Source organism: Urocitellus parryii, chromosome 5 (assembly GCF_045843805.1).
Source record: "Urocitellus parryii isolate mUroPar1 chromosome 5, mUroPar1.hap1, whole genome shotgun sequence".
Lineage (NCBI taxonomy): Eukaryota > Metazoa > Chordata > Mammalia > Rodentia > Sciuridae > Urocitellus > Urocitellus parryii.
The window spans coordinates 47,867,553-47,888,961 of NC_135535.1; the positions used below are offsets into that span (position 1 = coordinate 47,867,553).

General features: G+C 39.7%; 1 protein-coding gene across 1 annotated transcript in view; it reads left to right on the top strand.

The window, feature by feature from the left end:
* The window catches only part of Cpm (carboxypeptidase M), a 62,577-nt gene that overhangs the window by 23,945 nt on the left and 17,223 nt on the right, over positions 1-21,409 (top strand). The window contains exons 3-4 of the mRNA XM_026386606.2: positions 12,954-13,051; positions 20,991-21,163. Of these exons, the coding sequence (XP_026242391.1) occupies positions 12,954-13,051; positions 20,991-21,163 (271 nt within the window). The remainder of the gene's footprint in view (positions 1-12,953; positions 13,052-20,990; positions 21,164-21,409) is intronic.

The following is a 21,409-nucleotide window of genomic DNA, read 5'->3' on the forward strand; positions in this document are numbered from 1 at the left end:
TGTGTTTTCATCAGGAAGAGCTGCCTGTGAATTCCTTGCCTTGGGGGCTCCATTCTCCCTCCTTAAGATTTTACCTTTGGATGAACAACCCTGACCTCTTGACCCTATTTACCACCTTCACTAGATGCCAGTGATTTAAGGCCTGGTTTCTTACCATGATCTGTTTTACACTTTTGCCTCCAGGGGCTTTTTTGTTGTTTTTTTAGAGCAGTTTTAAGTTCACAGCAAAATTGAAAGGAAAGTACAGAAAGTTCCCATGTACTCCTGTCCCCATGCATGAACAGTCTCCCCATAATTAACCTTCCTCACCAAAGTGATACATTTGTTACAACTGATGAACCCCTGTGGACACATCAGTCACCCCTCTAGTTTGCATTAGGGTTCATTCTTAGTGTTATGCCTTCTGTGAGTCACTCTTAATGTTAGACAACCTGTATGTTTGGACAAATGCACGATGACATGCCACTACCTTTACTACAGAGTAGTTTCACTGTCCTAAAAATCCTCCTGCACTACCTTTTCATCCCTCTGGAAACCACTGATTTTTGCTTTCTCCATAGTTTGATCTTTTCTGGGATGTTCTACACTTGGAATCATATCTTAGGTAGGATTTTCAGGTTGACTCCTTTCAGTTGGTAACATGTATTATGTTTCCTCCTTGTATTTTCATGGCTTGATAAGTCATTTTTTTAGGATGTTTTGCATTCTTCCATTATTCCGTTGGTTTTCCATTATTTCCAGCATTCCGTTTTCCAGTGTCCTAGTATACCGTAGTTTATCCATTTATCTACTGAGAGACATCTTGTTTGCTTCCAAGTTTTGACAGATATGAGTAAAACTGCTATAAACATTCAGGAGCAGGTTTTTACATGAACATAGTTTTCAGTTCACTTGAGTAACTAACAAAAAGCATGATTGCTGGATCTTATGACAAGAAATTTGTTTTGTAAGAAACTCCCAAACTATCTTTCACAGTGACCACACTATTTTGCCATTCTCATCAGCAATGACTGAGAGTTCCTGTTGCTCCACATCCTTGCAACATTCGGTGATGTCAGTGTCCCAGATTTGGGGCATTCTAATACATATGAAAGGATACCACGTTTTAATTTGCATTTCCTTGGTGATAGGTGACATGGAGTGCCCTTTCATACACTCACTTGGCATTTGCATATCTTCTTTGGTGATGTGTCTGTTAAAGTCTTTGACCCTATTTTTAATTGGGTGATGTATTTTCTTACTGTTGAATTTTAAGAGTTCTCTCTTTACTTTGAGTAATAGTCCTTTATCAGAAGTGTACATACTTTCTCACAGTCTCTGGTTGTCTTTCCACCCTCTCTATTCTTTCAGCTTTGTACTAAACCATTAGAATTGGTAGACAGCATGCCTTATCATCCCTAAGTTCTTCAGCATGCATCTCCTGAGTGTGATTTCTTCCTACCTAGTCACAACACACAATCATTAAACTAAGTAATAAGAATTCCATAACATCAAATAGCATACTGCATTTTTAAAGCTTACCAATAGTTTCAAGAATGTTTTTATAACTCTTTCTCCCAGAATCAAATTAAGGCTTACCTGCTGCATGCTGTGTATATCTTTTTTTCTCATAATCTAGGAAGGTCCCTCTGCTTTTTTTATTTTTTTTTCAACATTGGCCAATTCACATTGAACCAATTTATGTCATTGGTTTATTCCTAATAAACCAGTTCATTTTCTAAAAGCTGTGGTTGTCTCCTAGAATCCTTCTGCCACAGCTGGACTGGAAATTCTTAACATGGCTTTCCAGCTTCATAAGCATTGAAATGGTTAAAATATAGGGGATGGCCACAATCATTTTGAAAACAGGTCAAGTAAGAAAATATTATGAAAGAGGTGTTTATGATCAGTGGTTAGCAGAGGTAACTCGCTTCCTGCCCTGCCCTCGTAGTAATGTGGATATGCTGCTCCCAGGTCGGGCACTGTCCCTCTGGCATCATGCCCTGGGGATTCTGAGTGAGTTGCAGTCCTTGGAATTAAGAAGTAAATTCACCCTGATGCCTGATGGTGTGGATTTTTTTATAATCTAAGATATTTTTGAAAGATGTTATGTCTCCAAATAGCCCTTCCATTTTATGAATCCATATTTCATTTTCTTTTTTAAAAAACTTCAATGAATGTGGTTGACCTATATACTAACTTACAGACCTTCTGGAACCTAAATTTCTACTGACTTTTGGCATAAGTTCTCTATCCACATGTTATGGGCACTTTTATATTTGCGATTTTTCTCCGATTGTTCTGATGCGGCCTCATCTACTAGGGTTTTTCTTTTGTCCTCAGCTAATGGATCCATTTGTGAGACTTGAACATTAGGATGCTGAGGGTGGTGAGAAGTCCACCTTCATTAAGCCATCACATGTCCTAGATTTAGGTCAAGCTCAGTCCTCGAAGGAACCGCGTTCTGGCAACTTCAGGGAAGTTGGATGCCTGAAAGTAAGTCTTTATTCTCCAAAGAAGTTTGTAAGGAAACTAGTGAATTAATTGTCATTGTTCCTTGCCACTAAATGATGAGTTCTAATAGTAGCAATTAAAAAAAAAGTTTTTTGGGTCAATTGTTCAAAATTAACTTCATTATAAATTATAGCTGTGTGATATTTATAGGCACTGGTAAGAAAGAACAACACCAGCTGGGCAAAGTAGTACATGCCTGTATTTCCAGCAACTCAGGAGACAGGGGCAGGAGGATCACAAGTTCAAGGTCAGCCCAGGCAACTTAGCAAGACCTTGTCTCAAAATAAAATATGAAAAGGGCTGGGAATGTTGCTCAGTGGTAGAGCACCCCTGGGTTCAAGTCCCAATACTGGGGGGTGGGAGGATGGGGGAGATGAGGAATAAAAACTCCCATGTAGCAGGAAGAATCATGACCTCGACACTGAACCAGAATGTCCCTGACATCCCATAAAAGAGGAAACCCCAAATGGACAGCAACTATATAGTATAATGATCGTATATTTTAAAATAACATTTACAGGACTGGGGTATACCTCCGTGACAGAGCATGTGGTTAGCATTTACAAGGCTCTGGATTCGAAAAAAAAAAAAATTTATTTTTAGTTTAAAAATTTAAGGAATATTTTAAAGTACTAGTTTGTACTTTAGGGTAATGCTCTATTTTACATTATTATTGTCAAACTGTCCTTCTGAAAAAAAAATGATCTGATTATGTTGACCTCTCCCAAGAGACCAAAAAGGGAAGTTCTCAGCTTTTTATAGTGTGGGTCCTCTGGGGGTTTTCACTTTGGGGATTTAAAAACAAATTTCCTGTCTCTTTATGAAAAAAAAAAAAGGCTAGAAAGGAACATAGAGAAATTAAAAAGATTGGGGGACATGAGAATTATGTCTAGTTTTTAAAACTGTTTTAAAATTGTCTCATACTTTTATAATTTATAGTTTAAAGTACTTAGAGGAAGGAGAACAGATGTATCTGCCTCTGACCTGGGAGTGGAGTAGGAGACATAGAGAAGTAGGGTTGCCAGAGAAGGAGGTGGGGGATTGCCTACGATCTTCCTGTTTGGGTTGATAGTTGGTGATTAATGAGACAGGCTGCTATTTCTCTGGGAGCCTTGAATGTCTTAAAATTTAAAAAGAAAAATAAAATTTCATTCCAACTTGATATATCTTCAGATTTTTTTTTGCTATTTTTTTTTTAAATTAAAAATGGAAATGTCCCTGATTCAGGAATTGAATCCTCAAAGATTCCCCATTCATCTGTTCAGGAAAAAATGAAATAGAACCTTATATCTCCATTTCTCAGGTATGATATCAACACATTAGTGCCATGGGATAAATGTGTAAGCAAATGAAACCCCATCTCCCCATAATATTGGAAGAGTCTAACTTGAAGCCGAATAATTTTGTTTGGATCTAAGCTCTCTCTAGTATGGAAATACTCCAAGAAGGTCCATCTACTCTGGAATTAATCTAAAAAACTGAGTTCTTTCCAGAGCTCACCCAAGATGGCACCTTGTAGACTACTCACAGATTTTTCCATCAATACTCGAAAACAAATTCATCTAATTTCTGAGCCAGGGGTGACTCCAACTGGATTTCCTTTGGTTAGCTTGTTCATTTAGACATTCACTTATTCAGCAAGCATTTTTCGATCATCTACTGTGTGTGTGTGTGCGAGGTCTATACTTAATTCAGCAAGCACAGAGATACACAGTCCTCTGGTTTCAATGAGATTAGGAAAAGGATTGCAGAGGTACTTTGGGAGTTCAAAGGAAGCATCTAAGTTGGGCTGGTAAGGAATGGGGCTGAGCAGAAGAGGAGAAAGTAATGTGTTGGATCCACAAGGAGTTTTACTTGAGCCTAAAAAGGCAAGTGTAAGTTGGCTACTTCGTTCAGCAGGCTAAGGACTATTCAGGTGCAGAATAACCTGCACGGGAGGAGTCGAGACAGAGGGTTGGCTCCTTTGGGAGCTACACACAATGAAGAATGCTCGACCTGGTATGTGGCACTGTGCCGGGAGACCTGTGGCCAGACGGGGCAGATCATGAGATGTCTGATGTACTGCTGAAGGACACAGGTTCTATCTTGATGCCTTGGGGAACCACTGCAGGAACAGCAGTGGAACGTGTGATCCATCTCACGTCAGAGTAACCCCCAAATAACAGAGTCTATCCAACATGCTTCATTTGGACTTCACTTTTTTTAAATGATGAAAACAGTGTCAGAAATAGAAAATTACTGTTTTCCAGGACAGTTTAGTGACTTACATTTGTTTGAGCTGACCAAATGCCAGGCTCAGGATAGGCATCTGTAAATATGGGTGTCAAATGAGTAAATGAAAAGATGACAGGTTGGTTAAGCCTTTGTGCAAGAATGGTTCTTTACACAATAGACATGTATCCGATTTCTTTAAAGCCCGTGACAGTTCTGGTCATCTTTGGCAGCTGCACTTAATGCATCAAGGCTGCAGTGACAGGCCACAGTACAAACTGCTGCTTCAGCTTCGTCTTGTGTCTGTGATTTAGCCAAAGTCTTTGCTGTCCAGTTCCTGATTCGTAAGGTCGGGCCAGCAGGTTATTGACTACCATTTTGCCGATGGCTGTGCTTTCAGTGCATCCTACCAGGACCTCCTCTGCTCGCCTTGCCCTCTTTACTTACCACATGGCAACTATCTGTGCCCTTTTGTTTTCCTCTTTTTCCTCTATTCATGCCCAACTTTGCACTATTAGAATTTCAAAGTGTTACTTCGGTCTGGAATCACATCCATCTACCTACAAATTCTATTTGTTGGCACAGGCAGTATAAGAAGATATAATAAGATAAGGAAACAATCCCAAGAGATGTCTTACTATGGTGTTCCTTTTTGATACAGTGTCTGCAATGCATTGAAATAATATTGATTTTGTTGTTGTTATTGTTTGCTTTGGCTGTCCACCATCAATCAGCAAATATTCAGAGGCATATGACACCTTTCAGTGGTATGAAAGCAAAACTCTATACCATGTTTAGAACTTGATCATTTGGATTGAGTAGTTTTAAAAAAAATGTCTAAACTCTAAGGTCACTTCAACAAAAATCTTATGGTCTGGGGACCCCTGTCTGAAAAGGCAGTGGTATCAGCAGTGGGTATAATGCACATTCAGCAGGGGGCAAGGTTTTGGTTTGGGGCTGGTTAGAGAAAGAATGCCCTATAAGAGAGGTTTGACTGTACTCCATAAATTGAAGACTCCCTCCCTCAAAATCTCAGTGGTTTTTAACAGCAAAATTAAGGTTTAAATCTCACATTATATGTCCATCACTGTTTGGTTGTGGTTCTGTTGGCTATCGTCTTCCCAAGAACCCAAGCTGACAGAGTAGGCTCTATCAAACACCGCCTGTCTTGTGTCAGTGAGAAAGGAGATGGCTATCATGCATTGGCTCTTAAAGCCGCTGCCCAGAAGTGACATGTCATGTCAACTCTCATTTCGTTGATGAAAGCAAGTCACATGACATACCTGAGTTCAAGAAGGCACCAGTAATACAGCCTACCTCGGAGGTCTTTACTAAGATGGTGACCTAAGCCCAGGTGGATGACCATAATACACCATGGGAGGTACCACAGGGGAGCAGAAGAACAGGATGGTTGGGGCAGCGCTGGTAACATGGTTAAAAACCACCAGACTGGCCCACATGAAACCTGAGGAAACTGATCAAAAGGCAGAATGTTTTGCAATGACAGGTCTTGTGATGCCATTTTGTCAAAATGGTCTTATGATGCCATATTTTCCAAATATTCTGGTGAGTCAGAGTACTCTGGGGAGATTTCTTAGAATTAGGTTTGCCTTGAATTTGTAGGATTTGAAAAAAGCAGAAAATCCAGCAGTGGCCATATTAAGCTGAGCAAAGACATAGATAGGACAGCCAGATCCCAGAAATGCAGCCAGCCCAGTTTCTACACCTTTGGGGCAAACAAAAGTCATTAAGAATTGTCTGTCGTCCTTAGGAAAGCAGTTTGGGGACATAACAGATAATCAGAACAGGACCAACAGAGCTAACAATATCTATAACTTCTCAAACTATCCTCAGGTGTCCCCTTACCTTCCTCCTTCCATTTCCAATGCTCCACAGAAAGAAAAATGTCTCCACAACAGAAGTTGGACACACAGCAACCTTGGCTCATAAGTTTATGTTCCTTTGATTCTTCATGATTTCGTGTGTGTGTGTGTGTGTGTATGTGTGTTTCCATTTCTAGGTGATGAGCAGTATAGTACAGTGGTTAGCAACAGAGCAGAGGCATTGTGGGTAGGCATCCCAGGCCTTTTTATGATGGTCTTAAACTTTTGTGTGCATGAGAATCACCTGAAGAGCTAATTAAGACACAGACTGTGGCTCACCATGCCCAGATCAGTACTCACTGATCTGTGCATCTGGGTGGAACCCAAGAATGTGCATTTCCAGTAAGTTCCCAGGTGTTGCGGTTGCTGCTGGTCCTAGGACCACACTATGAGAACCACTGCCTTATGAGGTTAGGGAAGACTGTCTCCTCATGTGTAGAAGCGTGATACTAATACTGCTTAGAGTTCTAGCGTTAAATGACTGAGTATATGCAAAATGCTTTCAGTTGTGGATGGCACTACACAAGCAGAGCCAATCTGGAAACTTGCCTATGCTTTTTGTCTCTGTTTTGTTATTATCTACTAGAATTTATGTTAGTTTTTTGTTTGGTTTTTGTAATGACCTGCTTTATGGGGACCTCTTTTCCTCTATTTCACATCCAGAGGGTGTTTGAACTGTGGAGACTGAGTGATTAAACCAACATGATTAGCATATGATTTCCACTCTTCTGTGGACTCATACATTATTTCTGTGCCATACGTGATCAACTTCTCGTTTGTGGGGGAGCAGGGGTAAGGGGAATATGCATAAGGGAAACCAAAGGTTTGGTGTCAGATCTGTGGATTATTCTTTGGGAAGGTAAAAGGAACTCACACTGTTGATAAACCCTTGCCGGGACAGTCTTAAAAGGACAGCCCTTCCCAAGAGGGCTGTTATTCTCACTGATCTTTGAAATGGAAACTCAGTCATTGGGCAAGCTCTCTCAAGCTCTCACTTAGGTCAAAGGTTACGGGTAAGAAAACACAGAGAAGTGCATATCTGAGAAACCTGCAGCTGATCCAGCACTCTGGGTACAAGTTCATGTGTCAGGCCATGTATACAAGTCCCATGACAAATGACCGTGGCTCTGCTCCAGTGTCAGGGCCACCCAGGGTCTCTGCACACTTTCTACTGAAACTGTCAAGGTAGAGGTAGATGGACGGTGGTGTTACATCAGCACCCTGCGTGGATTGTACCCATAAGTTAGCCTTGGATTTGGTTGTTTTGTCTTAGACCAAGCAGTCCAGAGCCAGGTAGCAGGCAGGACCCTGTTCCAGGTGCAAACCATAGCAACACAACACTGAAAAAGCTGCCTGGAGATTTCTTCCTGAGACCAGGGTTCCAGCCTATCCAGTACTTCCAGGAAGATTGGGGCTGTGTGGTGGTATCGAGGTGCACAAATCTTGGGCTTAGTCATGCCTGGATTTGAACCTGGTTTTGCCATTTCACTCAGCTATGAAGTGTGGCTATCACCCCCTACACAGAGGTGTTATGAACATCCAGTAGCAGACAGCATTTACTTAGCATAGTGCCTGCCCATAATACCCAGACTTAATGAATGATAAATTTTGATATTTTAATTGTTCTGTTCTTATTAAAGAAAAAAACTAAGAAAGAATTTATTTTTTTAATTTTAAAAACTGCAAACATGAAAAAGAAAAAAGAAGTCACTTGGTTTTTATCACCCTCTCAGCTCCTTATCACTGACATGTGCTATTTCCATCTCGTATAGGGATTCCTCCATTATTTTAGGCTTTATATACTGTGGTGCTGTATGTTTTTAATGAACAACCTATTTTACACGTTTTTTTTTAAATATTTTTTAATTGTTCATAGACCTTTATTTATTTATTTAATATGTGGTGCTGAGAATTGAACCTAGTGCCTCACACATGCTAGGCAAGTGCGCTACCACTGATCCACAGCCCCAGCCCACATTTTGATGTTACATAATTTTTCATTGATTTTTCTCACAATATAAATAGTTCTATTTATTTGTTTGTTTGTACTGAGGATTGAACCCCAGGCACTTAACCACTGAGCCACATCTCCAGCCCTTTTTACTTTTTATTTTGAGACAGGGTCTCACTTAGTTGCTTAGAGCCTCACTAAATTGCTGAGACTGCTTTGAACTTGCAATCCTCCTGCTTCAGCCTTCCAAGCCTATCTTAGAAATCTTTTTAATGTTAGATTCTGTACTTAATTTTAGTGAACATGGCACAATTTGCATAAAATTACTTCTTGGTGGACCCCTAACAAGAAAGAACTGGTAGAATAAATGGAAGTGTGCTCATATAACAAAACATTTAGCAGCCATCCTAAAAGGTACAGTAGAAGTATATCTCTTAACATAGAAACAGGTTCATCATTATATGTAAAATGAGATGGTTTTACCTAAATTGGCTCCCAAATCTATCTGGACCATTCAGTTTCTTTTAAACTGTAATAACAATAATCAGCAGGGAGGAGAATAGACGTTCACTGGATTAGACAAAGGGGAATGAAGGGAAGGGAATGGGGTATGGGAATGGGAAAGACGGTAGAGTGAATCAGACATAACTTTCCTATGCGTGTTTATGAATACATGACTAGTGTAACTCCACATCATACACAACCACAAAAATGGGGTTATACTCCATGTATGTATGACATGTCAAAATACATTCTGTTATCATGTGTAACTAAAAAGAGCAAATAAAAAGATTTTTTAAAAAACACAGTAATAGGCCTCAGAATCACCAAAGGGACTTGTTAAATGTCTTAGACTTTACCCATGGAATTCGATTTAGTAGATGGAGGTTGAAGCTCAGGAATTGGTATTTTGAGGAGACAAGGGATGTGGCTCAATGGTAGTGTGTCTGTTTGGCATAGTGCAAGGGCTTGATCCCTTGATCCCAAAAAGAGAGAACTTAGGAAATGGCCTTTTTTTTTTTTTCTTTAACAAGGATCTCAGAAGATTCTAATGTGGGAATCCCTGATCCAAGCTTCCCCTCTCTTGTCTTGAATTACCCTAGTACATTGTAGCACTTCTTGTCTCCTTTCTTGTCTTGTGTGTCTTTGTGAATCCTAAACTGTAAACCTTTTCCTGATATTCTGAGCAACTCAATTTGGCACCCATGGCCCAGGGTTTGTGTTAAACCCTGAGTGAGTGAGTAAGTGTAAATTCTGAAGTATCTGGAATCCAAATTTAATTTACTTTGTAATGAAGAGAAAAAGGCAGAACACTTCAGAACTCTTTATCACACCTGATACTAGCTCGAACTTGGGAGAATAAAGGTAGTCTTTCCAACTTAAGAAGAAAAAATCTTGCTTACATTGCCCTTGTTTTGACTACCAGGTTGTTGGAGGTAAGTGGTTTGTCTTTTGTGTGCTTCCTCTGGTCTTAGCCAGAGATGGCCAATGTTGGTTGGAGGGGGAGGTGAAAGCCCTTCGAGAGTCAGGTCACTGCAAAAGGATTGTGTGTATCCTTCAAGGTTGTGGGTTGATTTCACTCTCAGGCTTACTGCCAATGAAGTCATTCAAGGTAAGTTTCTCATCTTGCAGTTCACTTAGAGGTCATTTGTGCTAAAGTTGGGATTGAATTACCCACCAAAGGATGTCTTCATTCGGTTTGATCAGTTTCTTTCCTTAAACTAAGTGATATTGGATGTCCACATCAGGTTAGGGTTTTGCTGTCTACTCCTATGATTTGTGTAAAAAAAAAAAAAAAAAAAAAAAAAGGCTGTTGTAGACTCAGAATTATATATTACAATTGAGAAATATTATGTTAAGATAATATTGAATTTTTCTCTTGCCCAAAAGGGAACAAAACTATACTCTGTACAAATCTGTGATTATGATAGCTTTAAAAGCATTAATAGTTACAGAAAAGAATTCCCCAGAAACAAACCCAAAGAGCCAAGTTTAACAGCTCACTTATAAAAAGTTCTTCCTTGTTTCATATGAAATGTTAGCTTTGTAGGACTGAGTTCCAGATGAGCAGAGAATTAATGCCATTGGTGAATGAAGGGTTCTAATTAATCAAATGCTTCTGGTGGGGAATGACTAGATGGAATGGACATGTCTACATGGCAAACTCAGAATGGTTGCTTTTTTCCCCCTTTAGTGGTGGGGATTTAACAAAGTGATGTTTTACCACTGAGCCACACCCCCAGGTCTCTTTCTTTTTGAGATGGAATCTCACTAAGTTGCTTAGGGTCTCACTGATTCTGAGGCTGGCCTTGAACGAACTTTCTTTTTTTTTTTTTTTGTAGTGATAATGAGCATCTTTATTTATTTCCAATCTTTTTGTTTTCAAATCCCTAATCTTTTTTTAAATTCTGATTTGTTATGCATGACAGCAGAATGCATTATAATTCATATTACACATATAGAGCACAATTTTTCAAGTCTCTTACTGTATACAAAGTAGAGTCACACCATTCGTATCTTCATACATGTACTTAGGGTAATGATGTCCATCTCATTCCACTGTTTTTCCTACCCCCATGCCTCCTCCTTACCCTTTCCTCCCCTTTGCTCTATCTAGAGTTTGTCTATTCCTCCCATGCTCCCCACCACCACCCCACTATGAATAAGCCTCCTTATAGCAGAGAAAACATTTGGCATTTCATTTTTGGGGATTGGCTAACGTCACTTAGCATTATCTTCTCCAACTCCATCCATTACCTGCAAATGCCATGATTTTGTTCTCTTTAATGCTGAATAGTATTCCATTGTGTTTATATACCACATGTTCATTATCCAATCATCAACTGAAGGGCATCTAGGTTGGATCCACAGTTTAGCTATTATGAATAAATAAATAAAACAAAGAAATTGTGTCCATCTACAACTAAAAAAAAAAAACATGTTAAAAAAATCATTGGGCATGGAGCATGTCACTGATCCAGGCTGAATGTCTAGATGTAGTAATCAAATAAATAAATGGAGGTGAACTCTATACTGAACAGGGAGCCATCAATCAGACAAACTGCATTTTGTGAACATTTTCTGAAAATTCCTAGTTACTGAATTTAAAGCATCAACTTGTTCATGACAAATTTCCCTAAAAAATCATTCTAATAATATTATGAGTAAATGTTGAAAAAGACAATCCAATATCTGCTTCTCCTTCAGCTACTCATTGCAACTGAGTGTTCCCCAGCCTGTAAGATCCCTGATTTGAGGAACCAAATCAGCAATTCTGCAGAAACCCTCTCAACATTAGCCTATTAGTTGCTGTTAAATTCCTTTCCTGGACTCTTAAATTCCACATACAGCTGAGTTATCACAGATAATTTGAACTTTGTATATACCTGATAAAGATCAAACATAATCCCAATCTCCAACTTTAAACTGTTTGTATTAAAAGCACCAGACAATTTTAGAATTGAAAAGGACTTCTTTGCTCTTACTGGTTGGGAAACCAAGCCTTCTGAGAGATGGATAGTTTTTGTTAGTGAAAGGAGCACTAGAATTGAAATCAAATAGACCAGGGTTGAAGGCATGGCTCTGGGGCTTAAGTTGTGGTCTCTTTTATGATCATAAGAAGTTTACTTAATATTTTTGGTAATCAGTTTTCTCACTTGGGAAGTTTGATTAATAATCCATCTCAGAGGGTCCTGACAGGATTGCTTGAGGTGAGGTGAACCAGGTACCAGCTGTGATATAGGCACAGACACAGTCCTGGCAGTTCTTGATGATCTTGTTTCTGCCCTTCCAGTCTAAGGCAGAGCTGGGATTTAGAAGTTTTCCTTGGTATTGTTAGCACAGGTTGTGGTTTCTAATTTACTTTGCAGAACTCATGCACATCAAAAACACAGCCACAGGGGGCTTGTCGCTTTAGCATTTGAATACAGGATTCAGGAGTTCTTACTTTAAAAACAATCTCCCTCCTGAGTTACATGTTTTATTACTGTTGCTTTTTTCATTTTGTTTGTGCTGCAAGTGATGGCCCCCCTTCCAGTCAACCATCAACTGTAATTTAACTTTGTTAAATTGCGTGCCTTCCCAAGATTGTTTCTGTGAGGCTCCAGGTTCTTAAAGTGAGGTATATAAACATTTTAGAAAAGTAAGATCTATGTAACCTAATAAGTGTTCAATTTCTAAAAATCACATCCTAGAATAATAAATATTTGTGTTGAATTGAAAGGGTTTCCCTAAATTCTGACAATAAACAAGAATATTTTAAGCACTTAAAATGTTAATTATATGAACTGAAGTCACCATGAAATGTTAAAAGTAAGGTGGGAAAAACAACATCGCTGGTCTATTCTCATTCTCCCAGAGTTCATTTGTCATTTTAAGAGATGAACTTACTTTTCTCTTTTTTCTTCCCAATAAAGGTAGAAACCTATGGGTTCTTGTCGTGGGACGGTTTCCTAAGGAACACAGAGTTGGGATTCCAGAATTCAAATACGTAGGAAATATGCATGGAGATGAGGTATGGACATGGCGTGAATTTCTGCAAAGTCACCAGACACACTTCCCCTCAGGTCTCTTGAGCTCCATGTAAATGCTAAAGAGGAAACATAAAGAAGACTCACATATTGCAACAAAGAAGTAAGGCCCTGCAAGGTCTTTCTGTGAGACCTTCTGAAGGAGTTTAAGGAATCGGGGTCCAGCAGCAGCACAGCCATTCGGTCATAGACCTAGTGCCCTGTGAGAGTAACCTGGCCTGTTTTTGTTCTTGAAGCTGCAAACAGTGCTCTAGCTCTCAACTCCTCCCAGCCAAGGCCTTCCATCCTTCCCGGGTTGATTGTGCCCCCATCCAAGTCAGCATAAAGGTCACCCAGCAAAGGAGCTCTATTTATTTGAACTCAGAACAATCAGAAAATTCCAAATAGCTATCCAGATTCCTAACATCTGGCTTTTGAATACTTTTGTGGCTCTTAATCCAATACTCAGTATTTTCTTTCTTTCCCTCCCTTCCTTCCTTTCTTTCTTTCTTGGTTTGAACCCAGGGGTGCTTAACCACTGACCTATATCCCAGTCCTTTTTACTTTTTCATTTTGAGACAAGATCTTGCTAAGTTGCTAATGGCCTTGCTAAGTTGCTGAGGCTGGTCTTGAACTTGCGAACCTCCTGCCTCAGTCTTGGATTACAGGACTGCACCACTACCCCTGACATACTCAATGGTTTCAATGTTCACTTTGAGGTAGGCACACTTAGGGTTCTCTCAGACCCATCATTCCACAGATACTGTTGAATGCCTTCATAACGTCTGACCTCTTTTTCAAGTTAGAAGAAATAAATTCTTTTTGTTTCACAAAATATCCTTTTGCCACTCTTACCTGCCCAGCCATCTGGCACACAGTTGAAGATGTTCATCTCCCTTTCTCACCTTACTTCCTTAGACTTTTGAGAACATGACAACTGCAGTATTTTCCACTTACCAGGATTCAATAAGACTGGGCAGTCAAGTGTAGAAAGGTAGTTTCCTGACATCACCATAAAAAAAAAAAAAAAATATGCACAGGAATGTGCAGAATGCATTATTAAACATGTAATTTAAAAATGTCAGTGTAAATGCATATTCCAATAAGTACAACCTGCTCACTTGTTGGAACACTACAGATTTGCAATAGCCTGGGTGGCTTGCTCTCATCAGTGCTAAGCTTCCTGACCTGGCTTCACCCTCTCCAAGCCCAGGCTCCTGGGGAACTGGCTCCACCCTTCATGACGCACACAGCCTGCCCTTGCCAGGCATGCTGACCAACCTGCCCAGCTTAGAGAAGGTACTTTTCTTGCAGCCAGAGCAAAGATGCAAACATCTGCCTCTCAGAAAAGAGTAGGTATCTTGGGGGCCAGTGAAGTTTGATCTATCTGTGGCTTTCTGAACATAATGCACTGTTTCTTTAAAAAAAACAAACAAACAAACAAAAAACTTGAGATTGCTGGGAGTCCAACCAAAGTTGCTTTTAATAAAACAACGATTAGAGTAGCCCAGATGTCTTTCCCTTTTGCTGCCCAGTCTATTGATCAAGGTCCCTTGGAATCCATTTTTAATAAGAGACAGGTGGCACTCTTTGCCTTCAGTAGTTTATTTATTGAATTCCTGGTGCTTCAGGAGTTGCAGTCTGCAACTCAGAAATTAACCCTCAGAACTGAAACTTCCAAAGATAAGAAGAAACATTGCCCCCCCACACACACACACACACACTAATTGGCTATTCTTTCCATGCAGTTTCCCAATTTTCTGGTGTAGTTAGTGTGTCCATAATGTCAAGTCTCTCTAGTTCACCCTGCTTATTTAAGGAATAGTGAGGACTGAGATTCGGCAGAGGAAAAAGTCTTGGTGTGTTTTGAGGTGAGGATCTGAAACATGTAAACCCCTTTCATGTCCCAGCTGGTAGAAGCATCTGTGGGCTCCATGGGACTGCTAAGAAAGTTATTATTTTTAACTTGAAGACTTCAATAGTCAGCCATCCTGGTGCCACTGGGAGTTAGAAAAAGCAATGGCCTAACCTAGGAGCAAAAAAGTCACTTGGCACAGGGTCTAACCACCACCTTGTTCCTTACTTAAATCTTTTGGCACTGAAAGCATTCTCTGTTTTCCTATCTTATTAAAAAGCAATGTAGCTTGGCCAAGTGGTACACTCCTGTAATCTCAGCAGCTAGGGAGGCTGAGAAAGGAGGATCACAAGTTCAAAGCCAGCCTCAGCAATTTAGTGAGGCCCTAAGCAACTCAGAGAGATCTTGTCTCTAATAAAATATAAAAAGGACTGTGGATGTGGCTCAGTAGTTAAGCACCCCTGGGTTTGATCCCTGGTGACAAAGAAAAAAAGAAAAGCAAGATAAGGGGCTGGGGGATAACTCAGTGGCAGAGCACTTGCCTAACTGTTCAAGGCCCTGGGTTCAATCTCCAGCACTGAAAAGAGAAAAGAGAAGAAGAAAAAGTAATGTAGTTAGTATTTTAGGGCAGTGATCCTTAACCTTCTCTGGAGGTATTCCTTGTTACATTGGTACAAAGTTTGACCTCCAACCTCAGGATCTTTGGATCTTCTGGGAGATTATGGACCTGATGTGGACAGTCCCTATAGGAGGTACATATATGCTGAGGGGCATGATGTACAAGATTGGCCACATTATTTTTGAAATGTTTTCTCTCTCCTATGTGCATGTATGTGGGCATGTGTTGTTACCACTTGATATGGTGACTCTATGACAGTGGGAGCAGCAGCATCAGGAGTACCCAGTTTGGCCATTTTCCCCCATGAATCTCCACCTCTTTATACCTTGTTTTAGAATTAGGTCTTTTCCTTATTAAAAATAATCTGTTAAGTTTTCTACTACATATCCAAGAAAAAAAAAAAGCAACTTGAACTTTCTGTCTGATTATGGCAGCCAGGATTGAGTAAAGGAAAGCACAGAGAGAATTTTTGCAATTCAGAATAAACCATGAAGAACCTACAATTTGAGTGTATATGAGCAGTGTTGGAAAATGACTCCTTCTATCTCACCTGGTTATTATGTTTTTAAAATAAAGATTAAAACTTAAAAAAAAAATAGTACTGGAGATTGAACCCAGGGATGCTGTACTACTGGGCTACATTCCCAGACCTTTTCATTTTTATTTTGAGATAGGGTCTCACTAGTTGCCCAGGCTGGCCTCAAACTCTCTATCCTCCTGCCTCAGCCTCCCAGTAACTGGGATTACAACTACACATGACCACATTGGCCCAGTTCCAATCTATTTTTTAAAAAAACTAAAGGCAAGACAGTAACTTAAAAGAAAAGAAAGAAAGAAAGAAAAGATGTTATTGTGGACACAGTGGTACAGGCCCAAAGCCCCAGCTACTCGGGAGGCTGAGGCAGGAAGAGGCAGGTTTGAGGCCAGCCTGGCAATTTAGCAAGGCTCTAAGTGATCCAGGTTTGGGTTTTACCACAAAACCATCTGAATCTGGAGCCTGAGCATTAAGCCTTATCCAGTGGATCTGCCTTTTTAACTGTCTTTGGAATGTTCTGATTTTATTGTTTTAGTTGTTGTATATAGATCTTTGGTCTCCCTCAAACTAATTTTGTTTGGATGGATACTCAGTTGTTCCAGAATCATTTAATGAGAACACTTTGGCTTATTGATCATACAAAACAGTAACAAGCTTTTAGAAGGAGCAACACTGAAAGAGATTTTCCCAGTTGCCTGTCTTGGAACCTTTTGTCTTCCAAATTCCTGCTTGCTTCTCCTGACTGCAGAGGAGTCACCCCTGGGAGCTTGCAGACAAAGCATCCAGAGGAGCCTTTGTCCCCTGATGTGCCCGTACTTTATAAAAAAGCATGGGAGGAACATTTCTGAGATTTCATCTTCCTCATTTTAGTAAGTCTAGCAGGTGTTTTTCTAGTTCCTCCAGGCCCTGGTTTATATACACATTGGAACTTAAAATTGTAGAAACCCCAATTCTAGGTTTAATATATGCAGCCTCCTAATGACACACCTGAAGTTTAGTTAGACTTTTCTAACTGGAAGGATCGATGCCAGTACACACTGAATGGAGTCCTACTCTTCCCTTATTCCATAGGTATTCAGATTGTTTGGGGTTGAGATCTATCCCCCTTGCCTTCCCCCACCCCCTCATTCGGCTATTGTCTCGATTTGTGGACACTAAAATCAATAATCTAAAATTGAGCTTTACTTAAAGCTCTGGTCATGTCCTGACGCTGGGAACATAACATCCTTGGCCTCAGTGTGGTTGCAGGAGAGCCACCCAGGAGGGTCTCCATACCTCCTTCCTTCCTAAAGCTCTCTGTGCTGTTCTGTGCTTTTTATCTCCCCACCCAGTGCTTTTATTTTGTTATTTTTATTTTTAGAAAAAAAAAACTATTTTACTTGGGCAATTGCTGGTTGGTTAAGACCTCTCTAATTCTTCTCTAGTGGAAATAATGAAGTGAGGTATGACTGTGTTTTAAGAATTGAGTGTCTAGAGTTTTAAGCTCACCCAGCAACAGGTAAAGTATAGGTCAGACCTTGGATTCCAGCCCCAGTGGCCTTGACCTTGGGGCCACATCTTGATTACTGTGAGAGTAGGTATTTGAATTTTTTCTTAAGTTCAACTAAACTACAATTCTGACTTGGGGGAGGAGGTAGCACCCTGGGAATTTAAGTTTCTGTTTCTTAAATGTCAGTTTTTACTATGATTGTTTATTTGGGTTTAGACTTTTGAAAAACCCATATCACATTTAGAATCTTACATTTAGTAACATTTGTTTATACTTTATTGTATTCCAGATATATAGGTTGAAAGAAAAAACATTTCCTACAAATAATGAGCATATTTTCAACCTAAAAATAAAGCACATTTGACTTTTACACATCTCAGTATAGAAACAGTTTATGTGATGCAATTTGTATATCTAAATGTTTGTACTTAGAGGGTATTTTAATGGTTTATGCAGACAATAAGACATAATATCTGAAATTGTGCCTGTCTTAGAAAGTCTGGGATGTGTAGTCACCATGAGATAGAGGTGCCAAATTTGTTCGAACAAAAATGTAAAAGCTTGTTCTTCCAAAACTTTTTTCCACCACTTTCTAGATAGCAAACTGTTCTCAATTATACCACATGAATTTAAATAGTTCTTTCTTTTTAGGTTTAGACAGAGCTAATGGTTATTCCAGGTGAAGTGTCAAGTTCATTTTTAGCATGTAGAAGATTCCTCAAATAGTGATCTGTTTCTCCATCTCTTTTTGGTGAGGCTGAGCCAGTGTGACCAGATATTTAGATTTCTTGTCATAAGCAGAAATGTCAGCCCCCCCGCCACATCCCTGTAAATTTTGTTCAGTACTGAAAATCCTTCAAACAAAATAACTATCATTTTGAACATCTCTTCTTCCTAAGTACTGTGGGTCTTCGTGTTTTCCAAAAGTTCTTTCTCAGGGTTGTCTTGATCTTGTACTGGATTTGTCAACAGTAAGTAATTAACAATTACCAAATTCATGATACACCAGGAAATGTGCAAGATATACCAGGGATACAGAGGGAAATGGTTCAGATCCTTACTCTCAAGGCTTAGATGGTGAAGTAGGGAAGGGGTGCCCAGCTAGGTTAACTGTAACCTATGTGAGTGGCATTAGATAGCGTAGTGGTAGGATGTGCAGGGGCCACACAGGCAGGTCGCTGAACCCAGATGTGGGAGGCTAGGGACTGTATGTTAGATAATGGAATCTGTAGGCTCGATATTTGACCAAGGAGGATTAGCTAGACCATCAGGCAAATGAATTAAATCTGTAACACACCATTGTGGAACCCCAGAACTGAAGTTTCTGTCTGTCTGTGTCTGTCTGCCTGTCTGCCTTTCCCACTCTCTCTTGCCCCCTACTAACGGTGTTGTGGATTGTTCCTTCAAATTTTCCCCATTGTGTTATAAACATGCTTTGAAGATCTAGACTCGTTTTTATCTGTCTGGCAAATTCCAAGTTGGCTGAATTGAACTAAACCTGATGGAGACTTTATTTTCTGCCTTCTGGGTTATTGCCATTTTAACGACCGTCTGAATCACCAGTGAAAGGCTCCCCACGCAGTGTGTGTGCTCCAGGCCTCCCAGGCTCTTACTGGGGGTCCTTTCATGAAGTCCATACTCTCACAGAAAGGAAGTGAGTGTGCTGGATGAAAGGCCGGGTAAGCTAAGGGACACTGTTTTCACCACATTCTTTCTTAAAATTTGAACTCTCCAAGGTTTCATAGTCAAAGGCTTAATTCTAAAGTTTTAAAATTGGGAAGGGAAGGAGGTTTATACATAAAACATGAGTGAATGTTTGAGACATTTATATTAAAGTTGGGAGGAATTAATTTGAATAATATTTGGTTGAACTCTGCTGTTACAGAGGCAGCAAGTATGGACCAACCGAAAAAAGAGATTTTAACTCCCTCTGAAATTTCATCTGTTTGCCTCAGCATTTTTCAAATTATCTGAAAATTATTCTTTGTCATATTCCCAAGGTTTTTATATACCCTCTCCAGTTGAGCACTTGTGACTTCTTGTGGTATGTTGAGACAAACAGAAAATACTTTGATTACACACTTTTGTACCTGAAAGAATCATGACTTTATTGTTTTTATAAAAATGACAAAAAGATACTAGAAAGTAATACTAGAAAAATAAGAGGGAACAAGTTATCAGAATACTTTCACCCAGAATAACCTTTATTACTATTTCCCAGACACTTGTATATTTCTATTTTATATTATGAGTTGGTACTTTTAAGATGTATAAAATGTAATCATATTCAAATTGACCTAAGTATGATTATATTTAAATCTTTAAACTTAATCCTACTAAAATTTATTAACAGAAGAATAAAACTGAAGTAAAACTAAAAATAACTGGTTACATTTTGACTGTAAATAGAACTGATGACTAGTTCTACTGTTAACTGAATTCACACTCAACCCAAGCCTTTTAAACCTGGCTTTCTTTGCCTTTGGCTGGTGAATCTCATTGTCAGCTCTTGGCTTGAGTTCTTTTCTTTTCTTTCTTTCTTTTTAAAAATATCTCCTGTGTTTTATTTTTTATTTGTTCTTTTTAGATATACAGGACAGTAGAGTGTATTTTGACATATTATACATATATGGAATAGAGCTTATTCTAAGTAGGATCCCAGTCTTGTGGTGGTACATGATGTGGAGTTTCACTAATGGTGTATTCATATATGAACATAGGAAAGTTATGACTCATTCATTCCACTGTCTCTCCTATTCCTGTCCTCCCTCCCTTCTCTTCATTTCCCTTTGTCTAATCCACCTGAACTTCTGTTTCTCCTTCCCACCCTCCCTAGCATCTGCATATCAGAGAGAACATTTGTCCTTTGGTTTTGGGGCATTGGTTTATTTCACTTAGCATGGTAGTCTCCAGATCCACCCATTTACCAGCAGATTTCATGAAGTCATAATAATATTCCATTGTATATACATATCACATTTTCTTTATCCATTCATCTGTTGAAGGGCACCTAGTTGGGTACACCCACTGCCCTTTTTAAAAGTTTTTTATGAGGCATGGTCTCCTTGCTAAGTTGCCCAGGATGCCCTCGAACTTGCCATTCTCCTTCCTTAGTCTTCTGAATAGCTGGGATGACAGGTATGCACTACTGAACCTGGCTGTAATTCTTTTTAAAAAATAATTATTCTTGTTTCAATCCCTATCCCCAAGATAAAAAGTAAACTATTTACAACAGAGTAATTTTGAGTAACAAATACTTTGCAGCACATCCAGGGATTGATTATCACTTGCCTGATTGCCCTGTGCTGGAGGAATTAGTGGTCCTATGGACTAGTTTTGGTCCAATATATCATGCATTCAGGCCCCTGCTGAGGGATTTGTCCTCCAGGAATAATTTTCCTTATTGCTTCTGACCTAAAACACCCCCTTTCTCTTCCACCACACAGACTGTCGGGAGGGAGCTGCTGCTCCATCTGATTGACTATCTCGTCACCAGCTATGGGAAAGACCCTGAAATCACGAATCTGATCAATAGTACCCGGATACACATCATGCCATCAATGAACCCAGATGGATTCGAAGCTGTCAAAAAGCCTGACTGTTTCTACAGTAATGGAAGGTGAGATGGACTGGTCTAACTTTATTTTAAAACAAGAAAAAACGGAAAGGCTCCCATCAGGTACCTGTTGGCCCTGGAAAGAGGAGTTAGATGACAGTGAAGCATCTCCCAGCCAGCACTCTGCCTCAGTGTGCTGGAGCTCCTGCCTGCTGCTTGCAGGATGAATCTTGAAATCCTCATTACCGGTACCGCCTCCACTGGCCACCCCCCCTGCGCCCTGGGCTCCTGCCTCTCTGGTCCTTCTCC